The sequence below is a fragment of the Cyrtonyx montezumae genome, unplaced genomic scaffold (assembly GCF_038088225.1).
Source record: "Cyrtonyx montezumae isolate F1298 unplaced genomic scaffold, pur_monq_1.0 scaffold_29, whole genome shotgun sequence".
Lineage (NCBI taxonomy): Eukaryota > Metazoa > Chordata > Aves > Galliformes > Odontophoridae > Cyrtonyx > Cyrtonyx montezumae.
In genome coordinates this window covers 8976086-8996980 of record NW_027072033.1, presented here as the reverse complement: position 1 = coordinate 8996980, position 20895 = coordinate 8976086, and the positions used below count along the sequence as shown (strand labels likewise).

General features: G+C 39.5%; 2 protein-coding genes across 2 annotated transcripts in view; both read left to right on the top strand.

The window, feature by feature from the left end:
• Window positions 1-7431, top strand: part of ADAMTS19 (ADAM metallopeptidase with thrombospondin type 1 motif 19) — a 154696-nt gene extending 147265 nt beyond the window's left edge. Inside the window, exons 22-23 of the mRNA XM_065740556.1 lie at window positions 2781-2958; window positions 6208-7431. Coding sequence (XP_065596628.1) covers window positions 2781-2958; window positions 6208-6359 — 330 coding nt within the window. The 3' untranslated portion in view covers window positions 6360-7431. The remainder of the gene's footprint in view (window positions 1-2780; window positions 2959-6207) is intronic.
• A 4848-nt stretch (window positions 7432-12279) lies between these two features.
• On the top strand, window positions 12280-19931 carry MINAR2 (membrane integral NOTCH2 associated receptor 2). Its single transcript, XM_065740575.1, has 3 exons — window positions 12280-12459; window positions 18675-18917; window positions 19752-19931. The coding sequence occupies exons 1-3, from the start codon at window positions 12295-12297 to the stop codon at window positions 19929-19931; spliced, it is 588 nt and encodes a 195-aa protein (XP_065596647.1). The 5' UTR covers window positions 12280-12294.
• Window positions 19932-20895: the final 964 nt, after the last annotated feature.

Here is a 20895-nt window from a genome sequence, read left to right as displayed (position 1 = left end):
CTAAGCAGATCTTCCATCTGCTCACATCTCGCACAGGAGAACTGCTTAGCACCCTCATCTAGTAGTAGCAGGCTCTGGCACTCCTTGCAACCAGAGACCTGTGTAGCCACGCTTCTAGGCAGACCTTCTGTCTGGGTCGCCACAGCCTTTTTAAGGCAAGCCCTCTGTCTAGTAGAGACCATGGCACAAAAAAGAATAAAAACAAATAAATGAAAAAATTGAAAGTAAATAAATAAATAAATAATTGTTTATAATAATATATATATATATGAATTGTAATAACTTAAAAATAAATAATAGTAATTAAATAAATATATATTAAAAAAAAAAGAAAAAAAAAAAAAAAAACACAGACAAACAGTGGGTAGTGACACTTCGCTGCCCTCCCTGAGCCCTATTCAGCTGAGGGGTGAGGGAGAAGGCGCTGAAACCCTGACAACGCCTACGCCTCGTTAACGCCCACGCCTCGTTAACCTCGCGAGAACAGCCGTTGGAACTAGCTGCTCACTCAGGTTGGATAAGACCTTAAAATCATCGAGTCCGACCATGACCTAACCTCACTACCCTAACTCTAACAACCTTTTGCTTAATCATGTCCGTGAGCACCACGTCCAAACGGTTTTTAAACACAGCCAGGGATGGTGACTCAAACAGCATCTTGGGGAGCCTATTGCAGTGCTTGACAACCCCTTTTGTAAAGAAGTGTTTCCTGATATCTAATCTAAACTTACCCTGGCGTGACTGAAGGCCATTTCCCTTCATCCTGTCACCAGTGAGAAGAGACCAACCCTGTTCTCACTGAAAGCACCATTCAGATTTTGAAAGGGAGATAAACCACTGGAGCACAGTTTGTCAGCAAAGTCCAGCATCGCCAAATCCTCTTCTTACTTTCTGTCAGTATTCCAAATGGTGAGGCTGCACTTGCTCATTTTCAGATAAACAAAATAAGGGCAGATAGATTTTTAAGAGATCGTACATACCAGGTCCCTCTTCCTGTTCTCCATCTCTGTAGGTGATAAAAGATGCACAGGTATTGTGATTTCACAAACACTCTTGGCCTGGTTACTAAACAGGAAAATATTTTACTGAAGGGAAGGAATACAATACTCTGAGCAAAATTACCCTAAATTTTGGTGTTTAAAGTGTCATTATAACTTCTTGCCTTCATTCCCAGGTTTCTCTCTTTTTTTTTTTTTTCTTAAGTTTACTACTCCATTGTCTCACATGCTAATCCACTAAAATACTCTAAAGACAAACATCGAAACTTATCGAGAAAGGAATCCAAAAAGTGGCTGGAATTTTATCAAGATTGAGACAAGTGTTCTTGCCAGAGCGGGTGATTTAATTTGGGTATCTACATATATAACACTACATGTTTCTTGTATGTTTAAGGTTAGCCGTTATAGAAAGTCATAGTTTTTAGCTGCACAGGAAAATGGTAGAGAGTTCAAGAACATAAATTCTGTCTGAGTCTTTTTCTCACACAATTAATAAGCAGCCTACTAAATTAAAAGTTGATGAGAGTCTTCTCTTTTGGGACAACTGCAGTACTAGCTGGATTTACTCCTGTAATTGTGTATTGGATTTTGTTAAGTCATTGTTGCTATTGAATATAAATGTGCACTCTTACTGAATGTCTTTGCAGGCCTTGAACCGTGCAGGCGATATCTGATTAACTTAATAAATAATTGTAAAAACTCTATTGACTTTGTGAAGTGACTCTTGATGTACACTGGGAAGCAAAATAAAGTCCACTTACTGCACCTATAGAATGCCAATGTTTAGTTTAATGTATTACAAGATGAAGTGTTGCTTTGGGCCTTGTTAGTACTTTCTGTAAGAATATATCCTAGTCTCTTTTGCAGCTTTAGGAGTGAAACATGAGTCTAACTCCTCTGAAGCCACATATTTACTATTTGGAATGTGTAAATCTTTCCTTCTACGAGCATTGTTTGTTACCCAAAAGCACAGAGATAGCGAAAGGGATGGATAAAAACCCCTTCAGTGCTTCTTTCACTCAAAATCTTTTTTTTATTATTATTATTTTTGTTTTTCTGGAGGCTTGGTAATCTCTACTTCTCTATCTCCATTCTAAGAGGAAGGGTGGTTGGGAAAACACTAAAGCTTCTTGTCTTTTTCCCTTATTTCAATACTTCTTGTCTTTTTCCCTTATTTCAATACTTTTCCAGTTACTTCATGAAGTCTCCAAAGGAAATGATTTATGAATATTTAAATTTTTTTTTCTATAAAGAATAGAAGTGTTTTGGGGATTATTTGTGTATGGACGCATAAGTTGTTAGATACTGCTCATATCACTCACTGCAAGAAATTGATTAATACTTGAAGATTATCTCTGTTATAAAAACCTCCAAAACTGAATGAAATTTGTAGATAGAGGAATCAAAATCAGTAGCATATAGGAGCAAATTGCAGCTCTGTTTTTTTCTCTCTCAGCGTACTCTGTTGTTGCATCACTCTCATCTCCATTCTAACAGTAAACTAAAAAACAAATAAAGGAGAAAAACCTTTCTACTTTCACGCAGGTTGCTACATTTCAGTTTCTTCACTGACTGCAAAATTTTGGCAGCTGCAGCATGCAGGAATCAGTCTTTCAGTGGTAATGTCATTTTGTTTATGTATTTTTGTTAAGGTAATTGAATGGAAAGCAGAAATCTCATATTGCAATAAGAGCCATTGGCTTCAGATGAACTGGCACTTCACTTCATGTTTTGCAGTCAAAAACACCTTTACAACGAATGTCTGTCTTCTGTGTGTTCCAGTGCTCTGTTACGTGTGGCAAAGGAATGCAGTCCCGAGTCATTCAGTGCATGCACAAGATTACAGGAAGGCATGGCAATGAATGTTTTTCCTCAGAAAAGCCTGCAGCCTACAGACCCTGTCAGCTTCACCCCTGCAATGAGAAAATTAATGTTAACACCATAACATCACCCAGGTTAGGTAAGCAACCAACATGACAGATTCTTACTGGAAATTCTATTAGGAGTTTTTCTCCATGATGAATTTAAAACACAGAACTGGGAGTCAGGACATGCAAGTCCTGTGTGAAGACTTTAATCCCTACCTCAGTTTTCCACTGTGTATATGAGAGATTGTACCTCAGGATGATGAAGGGTTTTGTTATCCAGGGAAGGATTATGTTATGAGACTGTGTGATAGGATGGAATCAAAATATCCTACATGAATATAAGTTTATTTTAGATCTAAGTATTTGGTGGGTTTTTTTTATCCACTAAATTTTTTCAAACATTTCTAAAGGAGGAGAATCCCTGGTTTTCTCATTAAAGGCTCTGCACATCATATTCTCATTATATTTGTGAGATAAGAGGTGTTGTTCCTCATTTAATTTTTCCTTCTACTTGACTTTATTACAGATTTCTATAATCTATGACTGATGCACTAAGACATATGAAAGAAAACTGCTAACAGGAAGAGATTTACTGTTTCAGGAGAAGCTGATATCTCTGATGGTCTTAAATTATTTTACTGCATGACTGATCTGTTGATTCTTTTAATTGCCATTTCCTGATGGGATGTTGATGGTGGTGTTGCCATTAGCTCCCTGCAATGTTCACCTTCTTCTTGAGCACAACTGGGGTATTATTCAAAAGCTTTCTGTAGGACAGCATACCCTTTCCAGATTATTTTCCAGAGCCCTTGTTAAGATAAACTCTCCAGTCAAGTAGATTACCCTTGCATGGAATGTGAGTACAACAATTTCTGGCTCAGTGTAATCCTTCCTTTGAGTGAGGAAAGAGTATTTATCTGTGAAGCTTTTAACCCTTAAACATTTCTGTGTAGTAGTCTTTGTTTCAGTTTGATCAATGAGATGACAGCTGTTGCTTATAGAACTCTCAACTATTTCACTGTTGTAAAGCTGCCCTTCATACTTTGTTCAGTGGTCTTGAAGCAAGAGGACTTTTCTTTCACTGACACTCTCCATCCATTAAAATATAAGAAGATTTATTTCATGGAGTAAAATGAACAACAGAGTTTCACAGAAAAAATAAAATGCAGTCTCAAATAGATTAGAAATACATTAATGTGAAATTCACATAATAAAATAGCTATGTTATCCTTGTAGAACAGGTTATAGGATTTATTAGGAATCTACAAGTCCATTTCATGCAGCAGGAGTCAGAATCCAGTCCACTGGAAACATTAAGATCTCCAAATTCATAAGCCAAAGCTTCACTGAAATATGTTGATCACATTGTCATCGCTTCATTTCCTGTCATGCTGCAGAGGTCCTCTGGATCTGAGGGTAGGGCTGTCTCCATTCAGTTTTCAGTATACTCCCACTTTCTCTTTGACTTCAATTAAAATGATAGACTTTTTTCTTTGGTTCAGTATTTATATTGATTACTGTATGATGCGTGCTTCTTGTGCAACTAGAAGAATGATCAGGTGTCTGCATCTGAATGTTAATGGTAGCTAGACAGAACCATATAATTTTAAAAACAATGAAAGTAGGTAGAATAAATCAGACAATGGTTTTTCAGGCTAGTATGATGTCAGTTTAGAATGTTTCAGAGGAAGAATTTGGTGCCTAGGGATTCACAGTTAAAAAGCAGTAGTGTATAGGTCACTCCAAAATTAATTCCTCCTATTAATTTCCAAAGAGCACAAGAACACTGTTTGATAGAACAGATACTCAGCTACAAAACAGTAACACCATTAGATTTGTGTTTTCACCAGCAATGAAGAAGAGCCTGTGTGTAAAAATCTGCATGGATGTCCAGAACATGGCTTTCACATTACTGTCAGTGTGGCTGAAACGTGCCACTCACCTCCTCACTGTGCTCATATTCACTGTTTGATCTGCACAAACATTCAGTAAATATTGATGAATGCCAATGGGTGCCTTTTTCTCCACATGCAGGAATTCAGTGACATTGCTTTGCTTCAGACGCACTTTCATGTCAAAGGCCATTCTGTCAGAGTATCCCTTTGCTGCCATCTGTCACACAGCAATAAAACATAATGGAATATTGGCAGGAAGGTTGAGTCTCTACTGCCATACTACAAATATCCACCTCTGATTTCACTGGCCAGTGATTAAACAGGAGGCATTACTCTTGGAGCAGTCCCCTGGTGCAGGAGTAGAATATTAATAGAGCAACTTGAATGAATGAATGAGGATAGGCTGTGAAAGATGGGGAGGTAAAGATTGAAAGAAGGAAAAAGAAAGACAATAAACAGTAATTAAAAATGCACTGATGCTAGCAGACCGCTGTACTGGAACATAATTCAAAATAAACAAACAAACAAACAAACTAAACAAATGTTTGAATTGATGTGAGAAGGAGAGAGAAAGTTCAGAAGTTTAAGAAAAACACAAAAAGAGATAATTGGGCCTGGACGGTTTATTTACCAGTAGGTAAAATCTCATTGATTCCATGCAGCAAATTCCATTTTTCTAGATAAAATGCATTTGTGGTATTAAATGGGACTTGCTAACTCCCTTCAACTCTCTATGCTTTCAAGAATACCTTGTATGTATAGTATTAAACTAGCAAGACAGTTTCGTTCTGTCCCTTTCAACAAAGTAGGCAGAGAAGGTCTATCAGATATTTCACTTACAAAGAAAGATTAGGTAAACGTTTTGTAGTTTTGTTTAATTTCCATTCACTGACAACATGCCATAAACTGTTGATTTCTTGAGGAAAAGCTGAAAATAGAAACAGGCAACAGCCTACATACTTTAATTCCTGCTTTTCCTCACCTGCACCTGAAGAAAGCATTTCCCCCTGTAGGTTTCTCTGGGAACCACATTCTGTTACTATTAGAGCTGAGGCTGCTAATGGTAACATTCACCTGAGCACAGCTTCCTCCAGAGCTGGCTCTATAGTTCCCTAATGGCCTTGGACCCATCCCCAGTAGAGCTGGGATCGCCTCTTTGTGGGTACAAAAATGTGCCCAAACTCTTGTGAGGAGGCAGCTGCATGACATGAAGCCAATCTCTTTCAATGTGACTTGACTTAATCCAACTTATAAATTGACCTGGCCCTAAAAATTTCTGCTGTTGAAAATATTGAAAGCAAGAGGATTTGTGGTCATACTTTTCTGAAAATACTAAATCCGTTCTCCTTTCCTACCCGTGGATACGTCTGTGCTGCTCTGTTCATCTTTGTTACCTGATTCTTCACAGTAAATGTAACAATAAATTTTTTGGTTGTTGTTTCACAGCTGCTTTAACATTCAAGTGCCTGGGAGACCAGTGGCCTGTGTACTGCAGAGTCATACGAGAGAAGAACCTGTGTCAAGACATGAGGTGGTACCAGCGATGCTGTGAGACATGCAGGGACTTCTATGCACAGAAGATGCAACAAAGGAGTTGACCTCTGTCATGCTGGCTGGCTCTCAGCTCTTTGCAACCTTATTATTTATAAGCACACACAGATGTACACACACAAGCGCATACACATACACACACATGCACGCTTCTTCAGACCAAATATTATGATCACATATAATTTAATCAAATTTAATTTATTTTTGCCTGCCAGACATCCTTATTTGCTTTGGTTAAACAGCCAACTTGTTTTATCCTCTGAGGTTTTCATAGTTAATTTTTATACAAACAATTTGGGATACATTTATCAGATTTTTTTAAAGAATAGTAACTAGTATTTTAGATGTTTATTTTCAGTAGTGTCATCTCTGTTGCCAAAAGAAGCCACCATGTTATCTTGAATTTATTTTAATTTAGTTGAATAGTTTTACTGTATATGGAAATAAAGCCTTTTTTAATTTTATTATATTTTTGGCATTCAGAGTCAGAATGATCTTGTGTATTTTGCAACAGATGTTGAGATGAGTAAGCTAACATTATTGAACAGGTTATTACAGAATGTATTGTGAAATCAGTTCATTTGATTTAGAATCATACTGTTGGGGATAATCTACTGTAATTTATAACCTATTGTAAACAAGAAAATTAAAATAGAGAAGTAGGAATTTTGATCATTCTCATGGACATGTACTTGAACACAAGTATTGAATCAATGAAACACTGTAGAGATTTACACTGAATCACTGTTGCACTGTTTGAGGTAGTGTAGAGAAATGCAGTCCTAGAAATTGTTACCATCCTATGAATGCTCGTCTGTACGGTTTAGCATGACACTTGATTTTAAACGTTTAGAAACAAAAATCCATGCCCCCGCCCTATACCTTTGTGTGTCCTCTTGCAGATTTACAAACGGAAGAGTCCTTCCTCCTGCCACTTTAATGAATTAACCTGTTAAACATTTCCAGCTCTCTGTCAATGATTTAGAAAATAGCTTTGTAGTACTACTTAAGTTTTATCTTTGTTTTATGAAAAAGTCTTTATAAAAATAAAATGTTTTACAGTTTTGTGAAACGTTATGAAACAGCTAAAATTTTCCTTATGAGAAAATACTGTACATGATTCACATGATTTTTACTTTCAATAAAAAGTAAAGCTTATTTTGTTGTTTGCATTTTTGTGGGTTTTGGCATCTGTATCTGGTAATAGAATCCATTGAGCCCTGCATAGCAGCAGGTACAACTACAGTAGTCTCTGTAGCACATGCCTTCTGTCTTAGGTACCATTCTATAGCCACAGGCAAACATGCTGCTCCGTGATCCTGATGCATGAAGAGCTGAATCTAGCAGAAGATTATTCAGTGAAGAAGTTAGTTATCTCAGGTGAGTTCTGTAACCACTGTAGGGCAAGTTCTCTGCCTCTGTTTTGCAATGCAAAATATTAGCCATGCTCAGAAAATATGTAAGGGAGCAAACTCTGATGGCAAGACAGCTGGAAAAATGAGTCTGAAAGGAGTCACAAGGTGTAGCTAGTAATTCCCATAACAATTTAACTCTCCTTAGAGACTGTAGGAAAAAGAGCTATGGACCTGACCTGAATTATAGGCAGCTTTGCAGTAGGTTTCACTGAGCATCAGACTTTGTCTACTGTGTGTTATATTAAAATAATGGTATGATTTTAGATTCGATATTTTGGGGTTTTGAGAAGTAAAAAAGCAATGAAAAATTACTTCAATTTCATGGAATGTGAAATTACGTGTTGTGTAATTAAATAGACACAGTGTGTTTTAATGTGCAGGCAGTTCAGTTGCTGTTGGATGTTTACTCAGTGTCCCAGACATAAATTTAGAATTTAATTAACAGAACTGATGAACTTGAAGACAACAACAACAACAACAAAATCATCATTTTCTTCCAATTTACTGAGTACCCAGTCCTGGGTTAGAAGCTTCAATCATAACCACAACTGAAAACCAAAGAGAAAGGTGCTTCCAGACAAGAGACCAGAGGACATTCTTCTTTAGCCAATAGTATCATCCACACAACCATACATTTTACACTCCATTTTTTTTTAGTATTTCACTAAAAAGAATGGCAACTTTATCTCAAAATGCAAAAGTACATATTAACTCTGCCTGTGTCTCTAAAAAGGAATAATTGAATGGTGCTTAAATCATCCTCCTGTTGCTCATTCACAGCACCATAAAAGAAAAGACCTCTGGATTGGAATCAGGGATGGAAAGTTGCTCAGCAGAATGACATTCTTTTTAAATGTAACAAATGAAGTCAGTTTTACAATCCTGATGGCTCTGGCTCTTATTTCTTCAGCATTTATAATACAGAACTACTAATTAGATGTATGTGGATCATGTTGAGAAATTTTGTGTTTACAGAGCAAAAAATACTTGTTGCTTCCTACTCTCTTCGAATTTGAAAGCAAGTTAATTTTCTTTTTGCTCCTTGCATAAACACAATAATCATTCAGACTAGCGGCATAGACTCACAAGTCCATGCTGTGTGAAGGTTTAGTGTTTGTGCTCACGTTGCAGAGCCTTGCCATGGTGCAGGTGATGCTAGAAGTCCAGATGAGACCAGCCAGGTCTTTATCATAGAGTCACTGAAAATCTGAATGGCTTAAGTTGGAAGGGACTTTGAAGCCCTCTCAGTTCCAATCCCATGTCATGGCAGGGCTACCACCCACCAGATTAGGCTGCCCAGGGCCCCATCCAACCTGGCCTTGAACACCTCCAGGGATGGATGTCAATGGTTTACAGGCAGGCTCGGTCCCACGGACCCACGCCCCAGGAAAGGGGAAGGGGGGAAGGGAAAAGGGAAAAGGGAAAAGGGCCTAGGAACAAAACAGAGGCTATGATCTGAGGAGGAAAGCTAGTTTACTAAATAGATATCGGAAAGCAAAATAACACAATATAATACAATTGGAATTAAAGCTAATAAATCAAATAAAATGAGCAAGAGAGAGTGTCCGATAAACTGCAGGCCTTACGCTAACGCTGAAGGCGGACGGCAGCAAGCACCCACTGCTGAGTCCATCCCAAAGGAAAGAGAGTGTCCCGTGACCGCAGACAGTTTTTATCTTTCCCTCTGAGCGTAAACACGTAAGAACGCAAAGCATAGCAAAGTCCTCTGGTGAATGTAGTTCTTCTTCTCTTCTGAGACAGGTATACCTGGAACTATTGATGATCCACGGAGCTGGAGCATTAACTCTTTAACTCTAAATGCACTACATGATGTTATGATGTGGAATACCAGTACCAAAAATCATAAAACCATGACAATGGAGCATCCACAACTTTTCTGGGCAGACTTCTCTGGTCCTCCCAGTGAGGCTCAGGGAAGCAACCGCCTTCTGCACAAGGGGAAGGCCCACTTACTTTTTGGAGCATTTTATTCATTCATTTCTTTATTTATTTTACCAGCAACAATCCTTCTGCATTCATATGTTTTTCTTCTGGCCATATGAGTGAATTTCAATCTGTTATGGTTATCTTGCAACTATAGTTGAAAATGCACCCTGTTTCCAGGGGGCTAGTGAAATTATGCATGCAGTCTGTTGGTTGGGTTAAGTGGTGCACAGGGCTGGTACAAAATGGGGATGCTTTGTCTCAGTTTCATGCTCATTAGCTGAGGTACAGTAGTTATCACTTCTTACACCTTTCCTAAATAAAAAGAATACTGGAATTTTAATTGCATTATCAGTTATTCTGGAGGGTATTTTCTATTTTCTTCTGCTGGATGTGTTTCTGTTTAATTTCTGGGGTTTGAGGAGATTTTTATTCTGTTGGTTTTATTTGTTTTTGTTTTTCATTGTCATTGACATCTTAGTGAAAATAAGCAATAATTTGTTCAGTTCTAAAATTATATTAGAATAGCTGCATGCATGAGGAGACCAGCATAAACACTGAAGTATGACAGGTCAAATGTAAACAGAAAACTAAGATCTTTCAAAAATAAGTTAGAGACATCTGTAGACAAGATGCTCAAATTTATAGTAGAGAAGACTTGGGATACATCAAAAGCAGGAAGCCATCACCTGATAACACAATTATGAAAGGGACACCGAGGCATAAAGGAAAGTCAATTTCTTGCTGAAACACTGTATAGATTGTTAAATAATGTGCATTGCTTACAGCAGAAACACTACAAAAGCTGAATGAAGCTGAAAGAAATTGTGGGGAGTCTCACTGTTGGCCTGTGTTCCCTGGGTCCAGTCTTGTTCAACATCTTCAGTACTTCACATAGATTGTCAAGAGGCTCTGAATCTTATTTTCAGAAGATGTAGTATCAGAAGATTTGACAAGAAATTAGACACATTAATGGATGAGAAGCCTATAAACAGATGGCCTAGGAGGAGACTCTCTAGTACAAAATGTAATATTGTTTTCTGGGGGACATAAAGGAAAATGAATTGCAATAGGTGGCTAGGTATGCACAGTGCTCTAAATAGTGTCTCTTCTTCCCATTTACAGACAAAGTGAAAGATCCTGTAATTGGGGCACCTCCAGCCCTATCATTCCTCCTTATGCTTTTAAATCACATTTATTAAATGAAGAAATAGCTATATGTAAATTCCCACAGATGCACATCCAGGATACCTTCCCACATCCTATATGCTGCACTATTACATAAAAATCTTGTCTGCAACAATAAACTTGAAAGGGTACACTGGGGGGCAGAAACTCAAAATTCAGCAGCACTTCCCCCAGGAGTATCGTCCTGGAAACATGGTCATTACTGTCTCGTTTGTGAATGTTCACAAATACTCCGTTTCTACTTTAAAATCAACAAATTAATATTATTTTATCAGATGTGATGCCATATAATTGCCAATAGAGCCACACGAGAAAAAAAATCACAAATTTTCTATGTGGATAAAAAGAGTTTTAATCCATATGCCCATCAAATTACTCATTCAATATATTAGGACCTCACATTAGTAACAATAAATAGTAGTCTACCGGTTTAATTTTCTTTTAAAGTATCAGAAATCTTATATAAAGCAAATGGATTTATTCTCTGCTCTGAGTATAAGGATAAAATATTTATTATGCCCCAATTCCCAGCACTTAATTTAATCCAATATAGATTTTTCAGTGTGCTTTCACAAACCTATCCTATGTGGCATTATCTTTAAAAAAAATGAAATATGTCTTAGAAAAAAGCAAAAGTTTGAAAAGATTTTTAAAAAGCTTAAAATAAATATGAAGGGGCTGTTTTGCTGTTTTTAAGTAATAGCCACGATTAGGAGAATTTCACTAGCCAAATTTCAAAAGAGCTTCCTATTTCTAAAAATACAAAGTCTCAAAATAAAGCAGTGGAAGTTAAGGGACTGACTCTACATCATTCAAGTCAGCAAGAGTTTTTCCATTCACTTGACCAGGAGTAGTCAATTACTTGAAAACTTCTGTTATCAATTACTTGAAACAAACAGGCATTTCCCAAAGTCAGGAAGAACTGTCAAAGAAATCCCTGCAAGAAGTGTGTGTCATAGCTGCTGTGGTGAATGGTACTGATCAGCACAGCACTGCAAAGCCTCCCAGTACTAACACAGAGGAGGAAAATCAGCTTTGCACAGGGAGCTGCTTCTCATTTTCTAGGAGTTTACTTTGAAGTGCTGTAAGTTTGAAATTTTTTGCAGGTCACGTGAAGAAGAGTTGCTATGCATTTAAGTATTGCATGCATCTACTGATTGATATTTGTTTAGCTTTAATGAGCACATTCATACCTATTAAAACAGACCTTGAATTTGATAAGTTGGGAACATATAGAAAGAGGTCCTGACTGTTCTGCCACTTCTGAACAACCTTTTTATCATTGGTAGGTAAGTGAGCCTGACACCAAAGGGGGGTCAGATACAGTTTCAGGAGTCTGTCGTATCCTTCCTCACATCATTAATGATTTAAGCAGTATGCATGGCCAGGAAGCAGCAGCGTGGGCTGCTTTCATTATTACTCCAGGGACAGAAACATGGACCTCTCTGCTTTGCCTAACAACAACCATCCTGATAAATTCCTACAGTTGGAGGTGAAGTCTTTAGTGAAAAACTCAACCTTTCTACAAGCCAGCCTGTCAAAGTTCCCAGAAGCAGCTTTACCTGGAGTGCAACAGTGGCACAATAGGGTCTACTTGAAGGTAAGGTCTAACAGAAGCAGACTTTTTTCCTGACTTATCTATCTTCTTTAGGAGATCTAGAGACAAATGACATGAGTTCAACATTTCTACTCTGAATTCAGCTTCCCACATCTCTAAATCTGCACCACTAGTATAACCCCCACTGACTTCAGTGAGGACTGGGCTCCATAAGGACAGTCATTCTCCTTGCGGTAGCACAGTCTACCCCATTTGCTTTCTATTGCTTGTGGTGATATTTTCATAGCATTTCCCATAAAGCCTACTTATGTCAAATATGGATTAACTGTACTAAAGAGGCTAATAGAGGCTAATAGAATACACTCTCTAACGAAATTACAAGTGCAAGAAAAAGCGAAAAGAATAGCAAAGGAGAAGGAAAAAAAAAGCCAATACTGTACTTAAATGTGAAATCCAGGTGACAACAGTCAATAAAAAGGCACATTAGAAAGAGCACCAGAGATTCTTGCTAGTGGCATGCTAGCTTATGCAAGTCTATGTATTTTGCTGTATCTTCTTTACTTTGCCTTGTTTCTCCTCTTTCGTCCTTGACCTTGCTGTCACCCTGACAGATGTCTGCTGAAGGCGTGAAAGGCAAGGACAGCATTAATGCAGGTTATTATGTGGAGGTAGCAGAGTTTTCATGGAAAAATTCAAAAGTGTACTGTCTAGCAGATGCCTGGAGCCCACAGAGGAGACATTTGTATCTGGATCAGCAACAGTACAGCTGCATCAGCTCACACCCCTCTGGGCCCCACTTGCAGCTCACACCACAGCACTCCTTTCCGGCTGCCTGAGGAGCCCCCTAGCCTTTCCCCACCCCTAGCCTGAGAAAAGCTCCAAGGTCTGGTTCTTGTCAGGGGATGAATACACTTAGAGGTGGCTGGGGGCTGGGGAAGGTTCTGCATCCTGAGAATCCCCAGGGCATGGGTCCAGATCCCCAGGGCAATGAGGAGTGGGAGCTGAAAAACCATCAAAGTGGGGGCAGGAGGGGAAGAAGAAGAGCCTTGAAGTCTCCCATAACTGCTTCTAGTTTTACTTCTTCCCTCATCGGCTGCCCAGACCCCTTCCCTCCCTTCCAGAGCCCACTCCTATTGTATGTTCCTCACCCGGGACTCCCCATGGGGAGCTGGAAGGAAGGGGTCAGGCAGGGGGGTCCCACACTCGCTGCTGTCTCCCATGCACAGAGCTCTCACTAAAAGAAAGCCTGCGGGATCCAAAACAATAGAGCATGGAGCAATGCTGGCCTCACTTCCCGCCCCGCTGCGGCCCCTCTTTGTGCAGAATGAGGCAACCACACACTGAGATGTGTCGCAGCGGGATGCTTCTCCCCATTGTTGCTGGGCAAGAGGCTCCAAGGCTGGGCCAGGCTTGCAGGGGGACTGGGCTGAGTGGGGGCCTTAAGATAGGCCTCCCTCCACCCTTCTATATGCAGGCACAGCCATGGAGATGGCTGTACCTGCTGCCTTGCCAGAACTGCTCCTGTAATGCAGTATGGTTTATAAACCCCAAATGTAGGGCATAACCTATGTTTCTAACTGCAGCCCTTAGCGACTGTGAGCTGTTCAGACATCACTGTGCCTCATTCTCTCTCCCTTATGAAAGAGAGGCCTCCTCTCTCCCTCTTGCTGACAAATAAAGGAAAAAGAGTTGATGAATTCCAGACGTTAGAATAAACACGATGGCACAGCAGAGAACTAATGGTGCAGGAGTAACATGTTTTGCTTTAAGATGAGAGAGCTAATGGGGTTAAGGGTTAGTTAATTCAGAAGCGGAAATGAGGGGGGCGAGGGAGGAGAATTGGTTTCAGAACATATGTGAATGACCTGCAGACTCCCAGCATCCTTGAGAGCAGCTGAAATTCCCCACCCAGAAATTCATTTTCTTTCTGTAAGTAGCTGTGGCTGTGGAGGGCTCCCTGCACACAGAGACTGTACAGCAGTTTGCAGCCTCTTCCAACCTCTGTCATGAGAGCACTCACTTTCTGCATACTTTGGTGCTTATGTCTTTTATCCACCTATAGCTTCTAAAAAGCATTTCAGTTATAAAAAGCAGCCTGATTATAATGGCAATTCATATTTTTGAACAAAAAGTTGCTGCTTTTTCCCTTCTGTGTCAGGCAAACGTAGCAGCTTACCCGCTCAGCACAGATTTTTACTGTCTACTTCAAATAAAGCAGGCCATTAAGCAGTTCAGGAATCCTGGCTCTTCCTGCTTCAAAGCAGCACAAGGAGCACAGATTGTTTCTTCACCAGTGGCAGCAGCTTGTTCCCACTTAGAGTGCTCTCAGCCCTGCGGGCTGCCCTGCCCCAGCGCCTCCCAGTACCAAGTGCACAGGTCCCAGATACCAGGCTTGCCCCTCTCTTTCAGCCTTTGTTTTTGTCAGTTCTAGGACTTCTCCTTCCTTCTCGTATTTTCTCATTTTCCCTGGAAAACAGCAGAGATAATTTTGTCTCTGCACATTGCGCTCCCTTTCTTTGCTGCAGTTATCAAGATTTCACAACTGGACAACTTTGGCCTGCCAGTACTGCTGTTACCATGCTAACTGCACTTCTGACACCTTCTGGTGTCTCATCTGAGTGCAACACCTGTGTCTGGCCCTTGTACACTTCTCAGGGCACTGAGGAGAATACCTCTCCTTTAGGTGCTAGGCCAGTTGCTGCCTGTCCCTTGGCTCAGACCTGCATTACATATGTGTTCTCTTATTCTTCCCCAGACATTTGCAACTGTCTGCAGTCAGAGACCAGCTGCAAGGCTGACAGAAGCTCTGATCTGACGCCATACAGCAGTTTTTATATATTGTACTCACAGCTCTGCAGATCTCCATTAGCAATGACAGACAAAACAGCTTTCTTTAAGTAAACAATTAATTACTGTGCAGAAGTACTTTCAGGGTTGTACAATTAAGATAGTATGAATGCCGACTTTTCTCTGAACGTTTCTGGGTCCTGTCACTTTGGCTTAAGGTTTTATAGCCACCTACTGATATGCAAACCATATCAGATGAGCTTCCATCTTGCTCCACATCACCTAACATTGACTTGTTTCCCTTACAAGCACATCTGAGCTCCTTCAGGTCTCTTGAAAAGAACGTGTGAATTCTCAGGAGCCTTTAATGTGTGCTGCTGCCTTTCACATCCACTCACCTACACATGGTTAGTAATTGCCTTCCTGGTTTCTTTTTCACAGCATCCCCCAAGACATTAGATTTATCTAAGAAATTCTACAGAGATGATTATTATTTATTCTGATAAATGACCGTTTTTAGTTGACTAAATTCCTTACAGCACCTCTACAGTTGTTTTAGCTATCACAGGGATCCTTAGGTTCCTACCAGCTACCTAGCAGCTTTATGTCAATCATACTTTGTGTCTCTATACCAGAGTATTGCCCTGCCGGTTAATTGGTTAGCCCTCCATAAAAAGCAATGCATACCTTTTGAACAGCAGAGGGTTATAATACTAAACAAATCGCCGACATAATAATTACACTGCCACTCACTTTCAGTAACAGGATGGTCTTACTAAACAGTTCCAGCAGTATATGGTGGCAAAAATTCTAAACAGCTGCTTTGCTAAAGCTACTAAAAAACTACTGCCCATAGACAGCATTTGTTGTTTTCTTTTAGAATCGTCCTAGGTGTATCCAGCAGCCCCAGCTTGGCATGGAACATGAAGAAATCTCTTTGTAGAAACTAAGGGAAATTTTGTCTTACATAATGTAAAGTTCCTTAACTTTTTAAGGGTATCTTTCATCTCTTCTTGCAGGCAGGTTGGCTTAGGACCAAAGCCTAGCCTTAGTTTTTTAATGTCTTGGCTTTGGTGCATTGATACCCCCCTTATCACAGACTGAGAACAGAAAAGTTAGTCCGTATCTGTGGTAAAACAATAGTGGCAGCAAAAGGATAAAGCTAAGATAAGAATGAAATTTAAATTTCTTTAGAATTTATATAGAATAGATTTCTTTAGAATTTATAGTGAAATGTTGTTTTGTACAGATATGTGTAATTTTCATTATGAAATAATTTATCTGATTCTGTAAATGGTTATGTTTCATGCAATCTGCTTCATATTTACCTGTCTAGGTTCTTATACCTGAAGTATTTTTTATTTGTGCTTTAGGTTTCTCTCCCTTCCCATAAGCAGTTTCTAAGTCATATCTGCAGCAGAAAATTCACAATCATACCATCAGCTGCACTCAAAAATATTCTCCCAATTATTGTAGTATTTCAATGTCTGTTCTCCAAAGCTTCCGCAAACCATCTCCTGCTCAAAATCCAGTCCAGTTCTCTTGGTAAAACACTTTTCCTCCTCCCATATTTCTTCCCTAGCTTTACTTCAGGATAGTACATTCTCCTGACTTCATGCAATGAAGGTATTCTAGAAGGAAGGGGCATGAAGTTCTGACAGAAAGCACTTACTATGAAAAAATTCTCCATCATGCCATCTTTTCCAAGTTTTGGAGGGTTTTATTTAAAACAGCTTTAAAAGTCACTGTCAAATTACATTGTTTTCACAATATTTTAGCCTAAGGACACTGAACATCCCGTGGTGAGACAGCTCGCGTTCTTCAGCAAAATGTTCTCCATGTCCAACAATCTAGCAGGCCTGAGGGAAGCATCATTAAGGTCATTGACAAATTTTAAATAAGAAATGAATTAAATAAAGTAAAATGGAATCAGAAAGAAATGACAGTTAGAAACACCAGCTCAGCTGAAATCTGGCCAGTACAATCCAGAGGCCTTCAGTGTCAGCTGTAACTGCAGTGCATAGAGTAATACTGTCAGGGGACATGTCAGGGCTGAGGAATGACATATGGAAATTATGAACTAATGGAGGAACTGGGAGGCACTGAGGATCCACCCACCTACTAACGATAATTATTGATGGGAAATATACATAGTTACATTTGATGATTTAGTGATAAGAATGCCAGCATGATGATTCTTACTAGTGTTAGTTAGACAAAGGATGATGACTTCTTTACCTTTTTCTTTCCTTTCAAAAGAAAACCAGGCCTCTGCTTTCATCTACACCTTGCCCCACACTGGCTCAAAGGCCTTTGCATATTGATGGTGGACACAAGGCACAGAGCATGTGATGCTCTGTGGCAGCTGGCTTCAATTGAAAATGGGTACACCATAGCAGCAGAACATGACTCAAGCTGATGAATCAAGTAGCTTCCTGTCAGTTTAGGGACTGGTGCTGGCTGGTAGGGGATCTGCATACCTCCAGAGACAGTGTGAGAAGAATGTGGGAGCCCTGTGCTCCTCTCAGCTGGTCTGCCAGGGGACCAGGCCAGGCCAAGACCTCCCTTGTCTCAAGGGAAATGTCATTTGCTAGTCAGGAGAGCTTTGTGTACACTGGGATGGAAGTGTAATGACAATCCTGAAGCACAGGGCAGGTACTGGTGTGAGGGCAGTGCTCTGTCAGAAACAGCTCTCCTGGGAAGCTGAGGTGTGGCTGGTTCCATGGGCCTAAAGACTCTGGGGCAGAAGGTCATTTGATGCTTACAGTCTTACCAGCTCCTGATGTGGCTTAGACTGATTTTAAGGAGTCCATTGTGAATATTCCAAAAACCACACCCCAACAGTCATTACTCCTCCTCCTCTGCCACCCCCTGTCCTAACAGCCTAATTGAACTAATGTTTTTCAGGGAGATTGTTCATGTGTCTAATTACTTGTGTTCTGATAGTACCTGTATTAGGAACTTTCTCTTAGTTGCATTCCAGGCCTCTGATGTACTGACAAGTCTGTCATGCAGTGAGTGTAGCAGAGTCGTGAGATCCCCCCATGGTGAGACATGCAGCTTCAGCAATGACAGCCACTGGCATACTGTCACCCTGCACTTTACTCTGCTTTGTTCTTGTAGCTGTGCTTCTGCATCTCACTGCCTTGGCATCTGTCAGATCTGCATTGTCCACTGTTGTACCCCATAGCGCCATTCTGCTATAATATAGACCTTATTTCCAGTGGGCCTCACAGTGCCAGATCATATTTGCAGAAAACTTCAATGTTCACACTGAGCCCATGTCCTTCCCACAGAAGGAAGAAATTCTCACAGTGAACAGTCAGTCTCCCTTAGTGCACTGATGATGTTGCCAGAACAAGAAAAAATGGTAATTCTAATCTTTTAACAAATGATGGCCCTGGAAGGGAACCTGTGTCACAGGTAAATGAAAATGAAAACCAAATTCTGCTCTAATTTATGCTTCACAGAGAGAAAAGAACTTTTATGAGCTGCCTGGGTTGGAAGTGAATGGGGTCAGACAAGAAATGATAGACAAAACCCTCGGGAAACACATTACACCCATCACACTGAAATCCACAATCAAGAACAACCCCTTGTATAGTGATTTCCAGGTGGATGATGACTGGGAGGAGAAGAGAAGGACTCCTTCCTGGACTGTGCAGGACTATGACAGACATTCACTGCATTCTGACTTGGCCAGCCACATAAAGGTAATGTGCTGCTGCACTGCATTCAAACAAATGGATTGCTGTAAGTTGTGTGTGAACATGAGCCACAGTGCAACATGTTTGGTTCTTCTGGTAGGATTCCAGAAGCAAATATGAACATGTTTTCCTGTGCAGACATGACATTACTAGCACGAGTCTGATCAGAAAAAGTCAATGTATCTGGTTAGATGCCAGCAGTTTCAGTTCAGCAGAGCAACATCTCTGTAATGAGAAAGTCTTAAACCACAACACCCTGCAACAGTTTCCCCATCAAGACAGGGGTGATCTGTAAACCAGGTATTTAAGTGTCTGCTTTTGTAGCTGTTCATAACATTGCAGATAACACACATTTTTCAGCCTTAGACTATGCAGGATCCTACCTGCATGCAAGTTTGCACAGATCATTTGTAACTTTTTTTATTATTATTATTTGTTTGTTTTTGCTATACTCTGTTACTGGAAAGGGTCTTAGAAAGTTCTTAGGTCTGTATGTATAAGCCAGTATCTATTCTTGACAATGCAATATGTTTCCTACTGTTTTGTTGTTGTTATTGTTGTTTCATTTTATTTATTTTTTTCTAAATCTCATTTCAATGCCTGGTGTCCTACATTTGGTTCCTGGCTGGAAAGTGTGGTTTTAGTTTTCCCCAGAACAACATTTGCAGCATCTGGCAAGCAGCACAACCTATGTTCAAGTGAAAGTCTCTTGCATTTCTGTTGTGATGCTTTAAATTCATTAATCACTATCTGATGATAGCCAAAATACTCCAAGCTATGTTCTAGTGACTTTATGTGAAAGGCAGAAGAACTGAGTTCATTTTCTGGTTTATCTTTTAGGAAAATCCTAATGATCTGCAGTTCTGGATGGGGGATATTTATACTCCTGGGTATGATACCTTAATAAAAAAGAAAGAGAAAGAAAGAAAGCATTCTAAATGGTGCCGAATCATCCTGCTAATGGTACTAACTGTTTGCATCCTGATTATGATAGTCACACTCAGTGTTTTACTTACTTAGTACAGCCAAAAGCTGTTGATGGAAGTTTTTCAATAAACATTTTTATTAAGTTATTCCCCTCGTTTTATTTGAATTCCTTTTTTTTTTTTTTCATAAGTACTATTTGACATCACTATTTTAAAATGTTCCTGTGCAGCATAAATACTTGGTCCTGGAAAGATACAAATACTCTGAGCATAGGAGAATGTCTCCTAATGGGTTTAACTAAAAAGCAAAGCTCTGAACACAGTAGTTCTTATAATGCCTTCTTCTTCTGACTGGTGGTTTGTTTCAGTATCTGTAAAATGGTACATATGATACACAAAGGCTGTCAACTGAATATTTGCTCTAATAAACAACTACCATATTTTTTATGATGCCTATTATTGGAACACAGCAAATTATAGCAGAGTGGCATTCGGGGTTTATTAAAGAATTCTAAAACAAAAAGAAATGAATTATGTACTGACTAAATGCATTTTTGCTGTAATGCCAATCTCACTAAAACTTTAGTCTAAATGTATAAATGTTTCCTTACACTTTTTTAGAGGGCAAGAAAAGCAAGAACTAGACCACTAGATCTCTGGCTTTCTGTCAAAATAATTTCCTGGAGTCTTTGAGAGTGTTTCTTCACTCCAGTGTCAAGATCTTCGAACATGCACTATCTTTCACACTTCAAAATGTGAAGAGCTAATATTTTTTAACAGCTACCACACCAGATTCTGGAACAAGATTTGTTGAGTGCTAAATTTGAAAATGGAATTTGAATATATCAATTTGAGAGATTGAAGGTATATGGTCATTCTGTAAGAACGGGTCTTTGGAAATGAAAGGAAAAAGGCGACTAAGTTCTAACAGAAAAATTCAGAAAATACAAGGTGAAATAAAACGTCAGTGAACAAAGAGAGAATCATATAATTTTTTTATTTTATCTCTAAAAATTCACCCTGTGTGCTGCAAACTCGTAATACCAGGGCAAAGAACT